General features: G+C 39.1%; 2 protein-coding genes across 2 annotated transcripts; both read left to right on the top strand.

Annotated features, from left to right (window-relative positions):
• The first annotated feature begins 3063 nt into the window (after window positions 1–3063).
• LOC122671171 (UPF0481 protein At3g47200-like) lies at window positions 3064–4589 on the top strand. Its single transcript, XM_043868272.1, has one exon. It carries the CDS (start codon window positions 3064–3066, stop codon window positions 4585–4587), a length of 1524 nt encoding a protein of 507 aa, XP_043724207.1. The 3' UTR covers window positions 4588–4589.
• A 5457-nt stretch (window positions 4590–10046) lies between these two features.
• Window positions 10047–11531, top strand: LOC122671170 (UPF0481 protein At3g47200-like). Its single transcript, XM_043868271.1, has one exon. The coding sequence runs from the start codon at window positions 10060–10062 to the stop codon at window positions 11524–11526; it is 1467 nt and encodes a 488-aa protein (XP_043724206.1). The 5' UTR covers window positions 10047–10059; the 3' UTR covers window positions 11527–11531.
• Window positions 11532–17936: the final 6405 nt, after the last annotated feature.

Here is a 17936-nt window from a genome sequence, read left to right as displayed (position 1 = left end):
CCTCATATTTAATGATTTTTCTTTTTTATCGATTTCACTCAGTTCGTGTTTCGGCGTAACTATTGAGATCTGAATTTCAACCAATCCCATCTTACCCTAATCTAAAATTAGTCCCATAAAGATCAATTTGGTTGGATTCGAGTTTCTTTATTAATTTCGGTCAATTTTACCGATTCGAGCTACATTTTGACATCCTTCATTTCAACCACAGATCATCTTTTTCAAACCTAATAATTGCAAGGGAGAAGGAACATTAACCGGTGCTATGTGTGGACACGTAATTGTATCTAGACACAGTCTGGTGCAAAAAGACCGCCACACCCTTGGACTATTTCTCTTTCCCAATGGGTGCGACAATCTTTTGACGTCAAACCTTTTGGGCACAGGTACACACCCACATACAACACCAGTTAATGTTCATTTTCCCTAATTGCGAAAAAGGAAAATCTTATTTGCACTGAAGACCCGGGATACACCCAAACACATAGGGATGGGTAAAATGACCGACCCACCCCCTTAATGACCGAAATCTAACCCTGTCCCGCCTCATGTATCTGGACTCTGGACTGTGCCCAAATGACCTCCCGGGCAGACAACATCGCCCGTCATTGCAAAAAAGATGCGGATGCCAGGACACTTTTTTATGTTTTTTTTATTGGATTTTGGGGTAACTACGCTTTACATGCTACCTAAACTTTTGGAGACAAATCACCTCAGTAGCTATCCACTGTAAGAGAGAGAAACAATAGAGTATATTGAAAGGTCGAAATCCTCATGATCAATAATGTCATTCTAACCCAATGTCACATTCTACATTATTCGTTCTTATGATTTTAACCAACCACGTATTATGTGCATTGTGGATGGCTGGTATGGCCAGTCCCAACTATGGTTTGAAGAATCGGTATCAAATCAGTAGTGGAGATCGATATTGATTCTTTGTCAATCCTGTATCGATGGATCCGTACGGACAAAGATAAAAATGTTTTAAATATTTTTTGCTTTTAAAAAAAAAAACAAAGATAAAACTATCTTATCCGGGTCAATATCGATCGAGATCCATATTGATCCCGATACCAATTACTAAAACCCTAATCTCAATCATCGGCATAGATGACATCCACCTCAAGTGCGTCCCACATGGTGGATGAACGTACGAGGATGGGATCCCATCTTTAATTGTATATATAAGAAACCTCTAATTGATGTCCCGTGTCTAATAATTTAAATTTCTAACCAACCATACAGAGACCCCTCATATGACTGATTTCATTACTTTAATTTCCAACCACGAGAAATAGAATTTCTCTTTAGGCTCCAACGTAAAGGTGACGTCACACAAGTGATCATGACGCTCATCGATATTGATCATATGAAGCATATTCACGAGTACAGAGTAGGCCAGTATCATATATACTAAATCAAAAGCTCTCTGAGAGATTCTGGTAATGGTATGCAGTCTTTATCGGATATTTATCTTCTCAACTGCACTCCGGTGCATCTTTACAGTGTATCAGATGGTGACCATTGCACTTGGAAGGATAAAAATCCAAGTCTCAAGTGTGGTGCATTGATGGATGCACTTTAAAGGTGTGTTAGGTAGTACCATCATACTTGATCCAATCCTCTAACCTAAGGGTGTCAATTTTAGACCGAAATCGACCCGCTAAGAATTGGATCCAAGCGCCTTGCTCGAGTGGGTATAAGGCAGTCATTTACCGCCTTGCTGTGTCTTGATAGTAGGGTCCTACCGGACAACTCGACAGTAGAGAATCTGAATCCGACTAGTTAAGCCTGTTAAAAATTAACAAGGTTAGTGCTTCTTTTATTTATTGAATAAACCCATTATTAATATGGTGTTACATCTTGATCTACATTTTAGGATAAAGTTAAGAGGCCTAAACACAAGCGATTGATTAACAAGGGAAGTGCTTCTCTTTTGATTTCTAAGACTATCCTTAACCCGAACTGAAGTAAGGCAATCAGAACGGTTGGACTTGTTATGTTTGCTTTCTTTTTGAGATGGATGTGTAAATTAATATTTGTTTAGAGTATTCTAAACTTGTATGGCCGGATAGCTACTTAGGGCAGTAGGTAATTAAGGCTATTAGATTTAAGTTAACAACCCAACTCACTAAAGACCCCCCCCCACCTGACTACCCAACCATCAGCAAAGGCGACGTGACAATCAATCCCAAATAGTTGGACCAACCTCATTAATATGCCACATGAGAGTGGGATCACCCCATTATTGTGTTCCATCTCTTTCTCTATATATACATGAGGATAAAGTTCTCAGCATCGGGAGTGGGCGAATGATCGGCCCACCCACCTGAATGCCCAAAATCCCATCCCATGTGTTTGGGTGTAGCACCCAAATGCATTCCCAGACAGAAAACGTGTGCCCATATATATATATTTAGCTGTTAAGGTAATTATTGCCTAAACACAAGCGATTGAGGAGATTCCTCTCTTTCTTGAGCTCCTTCTTCATTCATTCCTTTCTGTTGCTGTGCTGCTTACTGTGCACTATATATACATATAATAACAGAGAGCTGGAATTAAAAGCTAGGTAAGCTTGTTACCCTTCTTGCATGATCTCCTCTATACATATGTTGTTATTTTTTGAAAAACAAGGTCGATTTATAATTTTTGAAAAAGGGCTAGTTGTGAATGAAGAACAATCCCCATTACTATTGTGTCCTTGCATCTATATATTCGGTAACCATTAAGTTTAAACACAAGCTATTAAGACCAAGTAGCAGGAACATTCTTGCAACCTAGGTAATAATGGTAAAATTATTTCCTTGTAAATATACATGCTAATCCCCACTTAAAAGATCAATACCACCACCGCTGTCGTTGGATTAAAATTCTCTGCAGTTCAGGCATCTTGTGGTACCTTGCAATTTGAACCTGAGAGTTCGACACATGGAAGATGCTTCATCCAACGCTCTTTTTTTTTTTTTTTCTTTCTTCTTGCATCCTCCATGGATTTAATTTCTTATTTCAAGAAAGTTTAGAGCTCACAAGAGTGTTTGTTTCTTGCTAGTAGAAGAAGAGATGGATGATGAAGGAGAGGCTATATACGTTGTTGATATGCAAGATCAGACTGTTGGTGGTGGAGATGTAATAGTTATGGAACCATTAATAACTTCTTCTTCTTCTGGCCATGCCAAAGATGAGGAACAAAAAAGCCCTGAAGTTCATGTGGTGAAATCATTAATAGAAGAAAAACTAGACAAGGTGCGTTCTTGGTCATCAGATTACACTATATACAGAGTACCTAATACACTGGTGAATGAAAAGCCAGAAGCTTACATACCTCACATGATCTCAATTGGCCCTTTCCACCATGATCAGCAACACTTACATCACACGGAAGCACGTAAGATTCGCTACTTCCAAAAGTTTCTGAACAGAGAATCTGGAGCAGTACTCTTATCTGATTACATTAAAGCTGTGAAATATTGGGAAGAATTAGCTTACCTATGTTACCCAGATGTGAAAATTGATCAAAGAGACAGTTTTTTCATGATGATGGTGGTAGATGGTTGTTTCATACTTGAGCTATTATTCTGGGACGACGAAAATCATGATACCGTTTCGGACGCGAAATGGAGTTATCTAGTTTCACAAGACTTGATTATGCTTGAAAATCAGCTTCCAATCTTTGTTCTTGAGGCATTATATAAAGTATTCAAAGGGGATTCTTCTCAAGAACAATATGCATCACAACTCTATGCTCTTATTTGTAAGTACTTTGTACCTAGAATTTTGAGAATGCTTGTTGGCAAAGAGGACGCAGTCAATTACTCCTCTCCTGATCACATTCAATCATTATGTTCGGTAGATAGACCAAAGCATTTGCTTGATTTTGTACGACAATTTCTCATCCCATCCCACCACCATCACTACCACTGTCCAGTGGACAAACCAAAACATTACTCTTCTGTACCTTCTGCAGCATGCGGTCACAGCTGGTTGTGTGGCTTGTGCCTAGAGGATGACCCTCTAGAGAAGGAGGAAGATATTGGGGTAGTGCATATCCGGTGTGTGAAAGAGCTCGAGAAGGCAAGTGTCAAGTTTGAGAAGAACAAGAATCCCACAAGCTTGTCGGACATTAAATTTGACATGAAAAAGGGAGTTTTGACAATCCCAGGTATAATAATTGATCATGGAACAGAGCTTATCCTTCGAAACCTTGTTGCTTACGAGCAATACATCGATGACCATAGTTATATAACAGAGTATGCAGCTTTCATGGATGGTCTCATCGATTCTTCCGAAGATGTGGAATTGTTGCAGGACAATGGAATTATAGTGACCATGCTCGGTGACCCGAGTGAGGTAGCTCGATTATTTAACAATCTTCTCAAAGATGTTACGGTACCAATTTGTGATACCATTACTGTTCGCCGTAAATTGGAACAGTATTACAATATAAGATGTCACAAATGGATGTCTAGTCTGATGCGTAACTATTTCAATACTCCATGGTCATTCATATCAGTTGTTGCTGCTGTAATTCTCCTCGTTTTGACGGTTGCACAGACCATTTATGCTGTCTTAGCTTATCATTACTAGATAGATTAATGTCATTGAATCTCTTCTCTTATATATTAATGAAATGTACGTAACTACTTTAATTTCCTCCTCCTGTATGATGGATTTTTTGTAATCGTGGAAACATGATGTATTAGCATACCTTAGCTCTGAGCTAATTCACTAACTCCTTTTAAATGCTCTCACTTGGAGATGATTTTCCATCTCTCAAGCAAGCTCCATGAACCACATAATGGAACAAACATCTACCATCTCCAGGTATGTCTTCAAGAGAAGAAAAGCACAGCATGCCAATCCAATATAACAAAGTTCAATTCCCTCACAATTGCTAGCTTTAAAACACAATACTATTTTCTTTACCCAAAAAAAAACAAAAAAACACAATACTATTTGGTAAGGATGTAAGTTTGGCCCTGTCTGGCCCGCTTTGAGCCCAAATAGAGCTTGGGATGGATTATTCAACCCTAAGGGTGGGTTAGGGTTGAAATTTTCAGGCCCTGTGTCAGGGTTGAAGCCTTGGGCTAAGCCCAACCCGGCCCAGCCCTATGTTAGGTTATGCTTTACAATTTTTTGGTTATACATGAAATTTGTTTTTAGTATCTGATTATTTATTGGTTTACCAAAAAAAGCTAATTTATCAATTGTATGAAAATAATTACAATATAAGATTAGGTTAGGTTTATTAACCCAAAGAAAAATCTAATAATCAATTGAGTATGAAACAAACCAATATCCAATCACATGTGTCTCATTTTTTAATGCGTAGAATGGCGTAAATGATAAAAAAGCAAGGCAAGTCAAAGCCAACACAACCTTTGGCAAAATCAGAGTCAATCAGGGCTGGGTTGGGCTTGGGCTAAGATATCCCAGCCCGACTTAGGTCCAAGTTGGGCTTCAGTTGAGCTAGGATTTAAAAAACACCCGGCCCAACCCAACCCTATTTCACCCCTACTATTTGGAAAAAAAAATGGAAGATCAAAAGTATGGCAACAGCTTGTGATTGCCTTCAGTAACTATACATATAGAAACTGTCATCTGTTTAGACAGCCACATGAAACTTTGTTTCACTTATCCTTCACCACAGGAAACTGTTTTCATTGAGAATAACTCTGCCAAATGGTGAAGGGAAGTCCTTTTCTAGTTCTCACCCATAAGAATCAATAGCTGCAATGCACACCAATGGAGTACATGATTGAAAAAAGAGCTGATGTGGACGAAGGTAAGCCCAGGTAGCAAATACTGAGGAGCCCCTATCATGGTAGCAAATAGAGGATATCCCTTCCCAAGTTGCTAGCAGAGGATATCCCTAGTCTAAGCTAGGGGTATAAATGAATAGTCGAAATTCGTTTTCGTATCCGTTTAGCACTATTCAAATCCGTCTGAAAGCTAAACGGATATGGATACGGATAGGCTGTAGTTATCCGAAAAGTTATATTTACATGTAAACGGATAAAATATTCGATCCGTATCTGTGTCTGTATCCGTTTTACACTATCCGAATCCGTCCGAAAGCTAATCAGATGCAGATGCAGATATAGCACTATCCGAGCCGAATCCGATCCCTTTAAATCCCTAGTCTAAGCTAATGGAAATGGAAATTCTTAATTGCAGACTTGCAGTGTGTCTTACTCAACAGCTGAAATATTATATGCAATTCCATGCATTCTGCGGACTTATATTGGGTAAGCAGAGGATGTTGCTCACACAATAAGAACATGGCCGAGTCCGACCAATTCCTGAGCGATTTGGGAACGAGTTGGACAGGAGTCGACGGAGACCAATCCCATACCCTATTTCCTAGTTTTAAAACCTTGTCATGAAAACAAATTATTATAAGAAAGACAAAACTTAAGTTGGCAAAAAAGCAACTTATCAATTTGAAATTTCCGCATGACCTTATGCATATAATTAAACTCGCAGAGTATCTCCTAAAGCAATTCAGTTAGCAATTCAGATCGTTTACGGCGTAGCTGCCCGTAGCAGTCTGTGCGGTACAGACTGGGCCGTGTATGCAATGATCACCGTACCTCAATTTTGGCAAGGCATTTGGGCAGGGGTAAGGTGGTCTTTGCGCGCACGGTTCAGTCTGTGCCGCTCAGGCTGCTACGGGCAGCGTGCCGTAGAGGATCTGGATCCTTTAGTTAGGCGCAATTGCCAGTTTCTTAGATAACCCAAGACACCCCAAGTTAAGGTTTGTGTGTGAGACTGTCCTTTGTATCAAACTGTTAAATTCAATAGAATACAAACACGAGGTTTCTGTTTTGTTACTTCCAGTGTCAATTCCTCTATATAGATGACTGACAGAACGGTTCACAAGCTCAGCGCATCTTTAAAGTGCAAGGGACGGTGCACTAGGCCTTGAGAGGGTAAAATTTTTGAAAATATCATGCACAAGTGAGATACACTGTCCGATCGAATTTAAAAGTGCACTCGACGATGCACTGCACTTTAGAGGATAAAAATTCAAAAATATCCTTCACTAATCGATGGGAGTGGATGTAGAAATTCCCTCCATACCCACGGTGAATAGAAACTTGGTCCTTTAATATATCGTCTATTCAAAAGCTTAGAATTAGGGGTGTAAATGAATAGCCAAAATCCGTTTCCGAATCCGTGTCCGTATCCATTTAGCACTATTCGAATCCGTTCGAAAGCTAAACAGATGCAGATACGGATAGACTATTGCTATTTGAAAAGCTATATTTACATGTAAACGGATAAAATATCCGATTCGTATCCGTGTCCGTATCCGTTTAACACTATCCGAATCTGTCTGAAAGCTAATCGGATGCGGATGCGGGTATTACACTATCCGAGCCGAATCCGATCCATTTACATCCCAACTTAGAATGCACTCTCTCTCTCTCATAGTTGGGAGGCCCTCCTTTGCCAGGGATGCTACAGTATAGAAAACAAACGAAGTTTCATTGTTTCCCGTCTTGTAATTCTTTTACAACAAATTGGATGAAAGCTAAGCCTGGTAAAAGGGTAATATATATGTGAACCTCGAGTGTCCGATATGTGTTAGATTTTTTTTTTTTAAAAAGAGCAAAGGTGATTTTAAACTTTTTTTTGAAAACAAATCGATCTAAATCAATACTAACTTGATATTGAAAAACTGAAATAAACTAAAACTACATCGAACCGAAATCGAAACCAACGAAAACCAAAGTTTTTTAACGGTTTGGTTTTGGTCTCACTCATTCCGAGACCAAAGCCTATTCAGCCCGATCGAAACCGATGGTTTGACACCTCTACTTTCAACAAAGTGACAGTGCAATGGATGTCACAGAGCGGAAAATTATCCTCTCGGGTTCTCTACCCGATACAGTTCCCTGGTGCCTCTAATAAGAGGGGGTGGATCCCACCCGAACAATGTGTTTGGACAAAGGTAAGGTGATCATTTTCCCCTCCTATAAGAGGAATGAATTGTACCAAACAAGGAACTTGAGAAGATAAAGATCCGTCCCAGAACTCGCAGTTGTTGAGAAAAAACGACAATTGAATTGACAAAAGACGGAAGGCTACTGAGTACTTGCTGCCTTTGTGTTCTGCCCCTTGGTTTGAACTCAAATAAGGATGAGAATTTCTACCAAAAAATATAAGGATGAGAATGAGATTTCCAGTCTTATTCTCTTCGGAGAAATTGGAATTAGGTTATGCGAGAAAATAGTGCGGTTCCCAAGGCCATTTCAAAATTTAAACACTGAATCTGGATCGTGTGGACGAAGTGGGAAGATCTCACCATATGGAGGGATTGGATTCCACAGTGAAATGACCAAAACCCCCCCCTTATTTTGCTAGGCCGGACCCTTCAAGTACCCCAGGCTAGAATAGAGTCAAATTGTCATTACATGGAGGCTGTCAGATCTGTTCCCCGTAAAATCGTACATTTTTTAAAAGGATATTTTTCAAAAGGGGTGTGAAAAGGAGAAAAGTCACAAATATTCCTTTCTCTATCCAGATCCTCTACTGCCGTGTCCGCGAGATGCGTTATGACTGTCTTACTCGAACCCATAAGTCTTGTCCGAGTGGAGATAAGGCAGTCATTGCACTCGGCAGTAGAAGATCCAAATTGCTCTACTTCATCTCGAACTCTGATTGAATCTGTCTATCTAGATATATATCTTCGGCTGAGGTTATGTATGTATGCCTAAAGGAGTAGAGGTTTCCTCTCTTTCTTCATTCTCTTTACTTTCTCCATTTTCTTCAATTCTGGAGCTCTTAAATTCATTCTGTGCTGTACATTATCTCGATCGAGAAGGTACCCTTTCTGTTCCCGGCCAGCTGCTTGCTGTGCTGTGCTGCTGCTAGGTAATTAACCCTGTTACATACCTCCCCCCTCCCCCTCCCCCTCCCTTCTTAAACTCATCTATATGATATCTGTTGTTATTTTAGAAAGACAAGTTAGGATGATTTTTTATACCTTTTTTAAACTCCTCTAGGTAGCTGTGAATGAAGAAGAAAAGCCCCAATTGCTATATATATTTTGTGTTACATCAATCTATACATTCGGCTAAGGTTATATCACCTTATTTCTTAACTTTTTTGATTTATTATGCGTGTTTCAATCCCCTACGATGGCCATGCCGGAGGTTGGGGATGGATAGTAACTCCTTTGTTTTTTTTCCCCGATGTTTCTGGCTCTCCAGCCTGTTATTGTATAACATAGATCTTCTACAGCACGCTGCCCTATCCTGTGTGTGCGGTGCAAACACAGGGCCATGCGCAATGATTGCTTTACCCTCGCTCAGGCAAGGGTAAGGCGGTCAATGCACGCCGCCTTGTGTCTGCACAGCACAGTAAGACAGACAGCCTGCGTCGTAGAAGATCTGGATCAATTATTGTAAGTTAATCAAAGTAATAGTGTCATTTCACTTATGTAATAAAAAAATAGGCATGATAATAAGACTTTTTAGTGATGACATATTAATAATGGCATGTTACTTTCGATCAACTTATTGTTAAAAATTAAAACTCTAATTGAGATGTCATCATAGGAACAATATGATGACTTAGAAATAATATAGGGAGAATGTTCTTTGTGTCGCAGTGCATGCTGCACCCAAGTACATGGGTCTGCCACTCAGGGGGGCGAGGTGGTCATTGCGCCCACCCCCATGTGCCTAGGCACAACCTATGTTGCAGCATAAAGAACAGCACCCCAATAATATATTATATGATCTAACTAGCATTTGTTTCTTCTAGTATAGCTGCTTCTTTTTGTTTTGAATTATATATGTATATATATATCTTGTTAGGCTATATATCAATCCCTCCTCTTCTAATGTAAATTTTTTATTTTTTTTTTTTGATGAAAGTATAATCACACAAATCACACATCAATCCTAAAAGGTTAACAAACTCTCTTAGGACCGTGAAATGGCGGATATATGCGTTGTTGATATGCCAGATTCTTCTTCGTCGTCTTCTTCTTCTTCTTCTTCTAGAGTTGCAGAAAGGGAACAAAAAAGTGTTAAAGCTTGTCACGTGATGGAATTAATAGAGCAAAAACTAGACGAGGTGCTTTCCTCCCCAACGTCAATGGATTATAATATATACCGACTACCTAAATCACTGGTGGATGAAAAGCCAGAAGCGTACGTACCTCACATTGTGTCCATTGGCCCTTTCCACCATAAACAACAACACTTGCAACACACGGAAACACGTAAGATTCTTTACTTCCACAGGTTTATGAACCGGACAGCCAGCTTGTTACATTACGTTCAAGTTGTGGAAGATTTGGAAGAAAGGCTTTACCAATGTTATCCTACAGATTTAAAAATTGAAAGAGACAGCAGCTTTGTGATGATGATGGTAGTGGATGGTTGTTTCATACTTGATTTACTTCTACAGTCCAAGAATTATCACAAAACTACACCCATCTTGAAGTGGGATTATCAAGTTTCACAGGACCTGATTTTGGTTGAAAATCAGATTCCAATCTTTGTTCTTGAGGAATTATACCGAGTATTCATTAATGGGGCCAGGGGGGTCCGCGAAGCCACCGCCACCGCCGCCGCCGCAACTACAGCTGATCATGATGATCATCCAATAACGACCCAGCTCTATGATCTTATGTTGAAATACTTTGTACATCATCTTTTGACAACTTTCCTTGGCATGGATTACGATACAATCTATAACTCTTCTCGTGATCGTATTGAAAATTTAAAACCAGAGTACAGACCAAAACATTTGCTTGATTTTTTACGATTCATCCTCATCCCAAACTTTGCTATACAGAGATCGCCGGCGGCGGCGGCGGCGGCGGCGAATGAGAGTAATAATAATAGCAAAAAGAATAAGAAGATACCATCAGCAACTTGCGCCAGCAGCAGCAGCAGCCGGTTGTTGTGCCTGCTAGGAGGAATGGTGGTGGATCCTCCAAAGAAAGATAATAATGTGGTGGTACATATCCGGTGTGCTACAAAGCTGAAGACGGCCAGTGTCAAATTTGAGAAGAACAAGAAGGCAACAAGCTTGTTGGACATAATATTCGACGAAAACAATGGAGTTTTGAAAATCCCAACTACAAAAATTCACGAAGGATCAGAGATTATCCTTCGAAACCTAGTCGCCTACGAGCAATACATCGATGACTATAGTTATATTTCAGAGTATGCATCTTTCATGAATGGTCTCATCGATTCTCGTGAGGATGTGGAGTTGTTGCAGGACAATGGAGTTATTGTGACGATGCTGGGTGATCCAAGTGAGGTGGCTCAATTATTTAACAATCTTGTGAAAGATGTTATGTTCCATGTTCATTATACTCTCCCTGTCCGTGGTAAATTGGAGGAGTATTACAATATACGGTGTCACAAATGGAGAGCAAGTCTGATGGGTAACTATTTCAATACTCCATGGGCATCCATATCAGTTGTTGCTGCCATAATGCTCCTCGTCTTGACATTCACACAAACCATTTATACTATCTTATCTTATCATCCTTAGATACCTAGAATATTAGATTTGATTTGATTTGATTAAATTAATGTTTGTTGAATCTTTCTCAAATGTGGTTTTAAAAAACCAAAGTGTTGCTAAATTGATGAAATTCTTCATTTTCTAATTTTGTATAACACATTTGCTTCTATAAAGAGAAGAAGTAAAATCTAAAAGGGATTTCGATCTCTTCAAATATGGCAACAACACTAAATCAAGGATATGTGCATCCCACTTACCATATTGGAAAAATTAATTATTCAATTAGTATTTTCAATAATTTTCATGTAAAATTAAATACTTTAATTTACATATATGACCTTCCATATTTTCCAATATCCCATAATGAACCACGTGGCATGTATTTAAATACTGTCAAACCCCAACTCAACATACAAGCACGTTCCAAAGATTCCGTGATTAAGATCGGACATCGTAAAGCATTTAAAATAAATTTTATAAATAATTTACAAAAACGCCACTGGTACTAGATTTTTGTCCGATTAATGACAGGCTTTCTCTCTCCTATATATTATGGATTATGGAAAAGGAAAAAAAAACGTTTTTCCTTCATTTTTTTGCTAGTTTAATGAACACATGCTCTTAAACCCTCAAAGTTGAGGGTAAAAACGTCATTTTCTTTTTTTTATCAGAAAGGATTGTCCCGCCCCCTCTCTTCTTCTTCTTCTTCTACCTGCAAAGCCCTATGACCTCCCTCTCTCATCTTCGTTGTTCTCCATCTCCTCTCCTACTTTCCTGAGCGGTCAATCCCCATTGGCAAAACATATCCCTCTATCCCAATTTCTTTTCTCCTCGAAAATCAAACTCCATTTCCGCTTCATCAATCCTCCATTTTCACTATCATTTCCTATTTCTTTCAGATTTGAAATGTTTACTGAATGTAGTTATCAGCAAGTAAGTGTTTGTATACATGTGATTTGGTTCTGAACTTCCTGTTCGTGGGTTTGTATTAGCAAGCATATTTTGCTGGGGAGAAATTAATAATTCAGTGATTAGGTTTTTCTTTTGGATTTTTTTTTTTATCATTGGATTTTGATGGGCTTAATTAAAAGACCTCCTAGTGAAATTCTGGATTGATTGGGGTTTCTCTATGCTTCTTTGAGTTATTTTGGAGTTAATTAAAATAATTATGGAGAGTTCAGAGGTTTTGGATGGGTCAGGGGTTTGGAGTGGTGTTACTTCACCTAGTGAATACTGAGTAGTGATGGGTTGATGCAGCCAAGCATTAGGCTTTAGGAGAGAGAGAATCTTGGAAGTGATCAATTGGATGATTTAGCATCGATGTAGAGCAGGGTAAAAGTAAAGACTATTTTAGTAATTTAACGAGTTGATTTGGGAAAGAAAATAGGTGATGGGAGAATTTCTTCACCTACAACTAAAATATATATGGGCTTTCGGCCCATTTCCTAATAAAAGCCTAATTTCAATGGTGAGTTTTCATGACTTGGGCCCATTTGTTCAAAAATGTTGTAAAAATTTATTAGGAAAATTTACATCTATCACTCTTGGGGTTTCAAACAATTACGTCTATCACCTCTGAAATTTAAAAAATTACTTTTGTATCCGTGAGTACTAACTCTATTAGTTTTAGAGTGAAATGACAATTTTGCCCTTTAACCCTTTCTTCTTCTTCCTCCTCCTACTCCTGCAACTCTGCCCCCACCCTGCTCCCTACTTCCCTTTCGACAGCAGCCCCCCGGCTCCATTAGCGCACCAGCCCCACTCTTGCTCCATCCCACCCTTAAACACAGTTTTTGTCTTCCCGTTAACGAAGAACCCATTAACAAAAAAAAAAAAAAAACCATTAAAATTATGATAAATTAACATGTTTTACTTTAATCAAAATGTTTGAGATTCAAAGCAGCCTCTTTAGATTGAAATCGCTCAGAGATAGAAAATAAGAGCTGAGAAATAGAAGTCCAGAGAGCAAATCCCCCAAAGATTAAAATCAAAGACCAGTATTGTTGCTGGAAATCTGGGGACGCGGGTATTGTCTTGACTTCTACCACCCCCGGAGGCTCCACATAGCAGCCCATCATCAGAAGTCAAGACACCAAAACCTCAACAATTTCAGGGTTAGTAAACATAATTGTTTGAAACACCAGGATTGGTAGACGTAAATTTCCCAAATTGTTATGTTTACCAAACCTATTTTTCATTCTGAATCGTTATCCCCTCCAATTTGCTACCCCCTCCAATTCCTCTAATTCCTCACATGGGGGCGGAAATGATCACCCTACCCCTGTCGAAAACACTGCCCAAGGTGGCCGGGGTCCACTCCCCCCTATTAGAGGAATTGGAGTAAAATAAACAGTGTGCTCTCTACAATATGTTTATATTGTTTTCTTCTTCTTCTTCCTTCTTGATTGCTGAGTAAATACCTTCGGATACTCCGTATTGTAATCACTTTTGGGTGATACCAAGATAAAACCACTTCAATCACTATTGGCAGCACCCAAAAGTGATTACAATATGGAGTACCCGAAGATATTTACTCAGCAATCAGGAAGAAAGAAGAAGAAAACAATATAAACAAACTACAAAGAGCACACTGCTTATTTCCCGCAAGGTGTTGTTGTTGAATCCTTCGGTTTGTCCAAGGGGTTTCTGAATCATCTTATGTGTGTTCATTTTTAATTGGTATTTTGCTGCCCTGTCGAGCTTGTTCTAGAGAGTCCAGCTCAGGTTCACGTATGAGAACCATCTCATACACCCCTGAGGCGCATAGATGGAATCCACTTGGGTACGAGATGGTTCTCAAACATGAACCTGAGCCAGCCTCTGTCTCAGAGGGTGCAGCTTGAGGCCTTGTAGCCTTTTTCCCTCTATAATCTTTTTTCTTTCTATTGAATAAAAGTTCTTTATCTATCTAAAAAAACACAAAACCAATAGAAAGAAGAAAGGAATGGATTTAGGGGACAAGGGACTCTAGATATTTCAAATCTGCCACTCTCATAGCTAAAAACAAAAACGTGTTGGTTACATGAGAGACCTTTTTTTATTGTCCTGGTTCAGGGTCTAAAGAGTATTAGATTTGGGCAATAATCATTCTCCATCGAATAATGCTTGCCATAGTAGTTGGCAACAAATTAAAGGTTTACGTAGCTATAGTATCACAGATGATCGAATTAATTTCTAGAGAAAAAGATCTCTACTTTGTGGTGTTTTCTACACCCTCTCACAGGCACTGTGTAATAACACTTCTGTCTTTTGGATAGATACCCAGGCATGTTTCCCCATTAGCCCAGACGCTTGTAGAAAGACCATGTGACCAAATAGAGATTTCTTGCCCTAATTTCTATTATAAGCCAACCATATATTTACAATGTTGCTTTTTTAATGAGTGAAAAAATATATTTTAAAAAAAAAAACACATCAACCACGAAGACTAGACAAGGGGAAACAAACAATCTTCCTCTTTGTTTAAAAATAAATAAATAAATATATATATATATATAGTGTAACAGTGGACTTTTAATCCTTAATGTGGTCAGCTTTTTATTGTAAGGAGTGGTGAATCATGCCGGGGTGTGCAAGAATCATGCATATATACTAAAAGGAAACATTCTGTATTCAATATGTAAGGAAAGGAAATGTTTTTATAAGTCATAATATAGGTCCTTATAATATAAGAGCCATTAATAAGGTAGAAATAAATTTAATTAATCATAAATATGTTAATTATTAATTTAAGTTATAAACATAACGAGGCTTGGTGATATCATACCTATCTCATGGCTAAAATTTCAACTCTAAGCAAGCACAACAAGTTGTTGAATGTATTTTAGTGATTGCTAATTTGGTCATTTTAAACTTACTTTTAAGGCCCTACCACTTGCTTTGAATCAAAATTTAGCTATTGATATGATTGTAAAATCCTTCATCGCATTGAACCATCTATTTCACGTCATGGCAAATTGGTGATAGTGACTACATAATCAATTTGTATTACGTACAATCCGTAACTAAAAGATCAGTGAGAAATCTGAAGGAGTGAAGTGGATTGACAAGTGATCAATGATAAAAATAAACCTATGAATCTCAAAATTTGAACATGAAACATGCATAAAAATTGTTAAAAAAAAAAATACAAGTCTAAACTTTTGTATTACTACTTTATTGTAATGAAATCTAATGATTTTTTTTTTTATTTTTAAAATTCACTTTTCAACATATCTTTGAGACACCTTTTTTCTTGGGGAAAATTACATCCCCCTACCCTGTACTTTGACCTAACTACATGTTTCTTCCTTTGATTTTCCCACCTTACATATCCCTCCCCTCTATTTTTAAAAAATTACTACTACACTCCTATCGTTAACGTCCGTCTGTTAAGTGTTGATGTGGCGTAGTAAAATTTTTCATAATCCCCAAACTAACCCTGGATCCTTATGAGATGACCCATTTACCCTTTTAATTTAATCTCCAAACTAACCTGGGTTCATATTAATAGACCCTTTTACCCTTCTTCTTCTTCTTCTTCCTCCTCCTCCTCCAACCCCTTCTCCTGCAAACTCCGGCGAGAACAAAAATGGAGTTCCTCCATCTCTTCCTCTCCGCTTCACTAAACCCTAACCGTAGGTAACCCTTTTACCCTCCTTCTTCCTCCTCCTACAACCCCTTTTCTTGCAACCTCCTAACCTAAAATCGCCGACGATCAGGAGGTACTCACTCTCTGCCCTCTGCAACTCCCCACCCCTGCCACTTATCCTTGTCCCTCCCACACGGCCTCACCCCCACCTCTACCTCTGTTGTTGTTCATTTAATGCCAGAGCTGGCCAAAAAATAACCCATGAAAGAACCCATCCAAGACCCTTGTTGCGCATATTAAAGACTAAAACAAGGGGTTTCTTTTGTTTTTTAAACAAATATCATCATTGATAAGAGAGGAGTTCTCGTCTTCTTCTAGCTCTGTTCAGTCAAACACCCGTAACGCATCTGAAACAGCTTTATTTTTAGTTCCCGAATTTGCAGGTCACCATGAACCCGCAAGGTCAGGTGGGATGCGAGCACGGAGTTTCAGGGAGGTGGATTGGCAAGTATGGGTTCAGGGAGAGGAGCTGTTTCGGTGAAGTGCGCCGCTGATACCCTTTGGGGTTTCAGGAATTAGCAGCGTAGTAATGGGGGTTTCAAGGAGATGTTTTAGGTGGGGTTTGAAGCTAGTAATGGGGTTTCAGAAATCGACAGTGCAATAATGGGGGTTTCAAGGAGGTGTTTCAAGTAGGGGTTTCAGGTAGGAGTTTAAGCTAGTAATGAGTGTTTCAGGAAGGGGTTTCAGGTGAGGGGTTTTTATAGATGGTTTTCTGTAGCAGTTCGGTAACTTAGAATTTCTTTCCATCTGATCTTGAATCAAGACTCTTGGTACAATTGGTTCAACTATGCACCTGTGAATTTTTTAAATGTATTTATGTTCTTAAGAGAAATAGGCCTAAAAAACAGGGTACCACCAGAGTGAGATGGAGATTTCTTATTGCCGAAAGACCACAGCCCAGATGGGCTCCAAAACTGGATCGAAGTAGGTGTCCTTGGAGGGCAATAATCACACAAAGTATGAAGAAAAAACTGCTGGACAGATAATTAATAATTTCAGAAATCAATGTGAAACCATGGAATGAGCTTGATTTATAGAAGATGTTTCCGGTTTCTGGTGCAAGCTCTCATGAAACCATCTTTTGGGATCCTTAAATATGAGCTTTCTGTTTGGCCATTAATTGGTTAATATCAAATTTGAGTTTTATTGGTAGGTGGTGAGACCCTCGTATATCACCATCCACGGTGACGGTGGTGGTGCTGCTGCTGCTGGCAGTGGAGGAGGAAGAGGAGGCAGCGGCAGTAATGGTGGTGGTGATGTTGTTGCTGCTGGCGGTGGAGGAGGAAAGAAAGAGGCGTTTTAGGTTGAAGATAATGAAAAGGGTAGAATTGGAAATGCAGCTTTAATTTGTTAATAAAGGGTATTATTGTCTTTTCAAATCATTAACTAACAGCACCCTAACACCGTCAGCCATATGGGATCAAAATGTAAGGTGGAAAAACCAAGGGAAGAAACGTGTAATTAGGGCAAAGTACAGGGGAGAGGGACATAATTTTTCCTTTTTTTTTTTGTTTTTGGTGAGATATTTTTGAGAGACTTCCCAGCATTTTTTAGGGCTGGAGCTTGACTATTAGACAGAGGGTAGTTGTGAGAAGCTGTCTATATCATAGAACCATCCGTTTGTCACATACAAGTGGGGATTTTAATCTTCTCCAATTCCCTAAACGTAAGGGTGTCAATTGGGACAGTTCCCGATATTTGGGATGGGACGGTACCGTGCCGTATCAAAAGTGCCAATCCCAGACTGCCTCTCATTTAGTTAACGGATCAAACCTATATCCCAATCCCGATTATTAGCGGGCGGGCG

Source organism: Telopea speciosissima, chromosome 8, assembly GCF_018873765.1.
Source record: "Telopea speciosissima isolate NSW1024214 ecotype Mountain lineage chromosome 8, Tspe_v1, whole genome shotgun sequence".
NCBI lineage: Eukaryota > Viridiplantae > Streptophyta > Magnoliopsida > Proteales > Proteaceae > Telopea > Telopea speciosissima.
The sequence above is the reverse complement of the archived record's forward strand: the minus strand, read 5'-3'. Positions and strand labels throughout refer to the sequence as shown.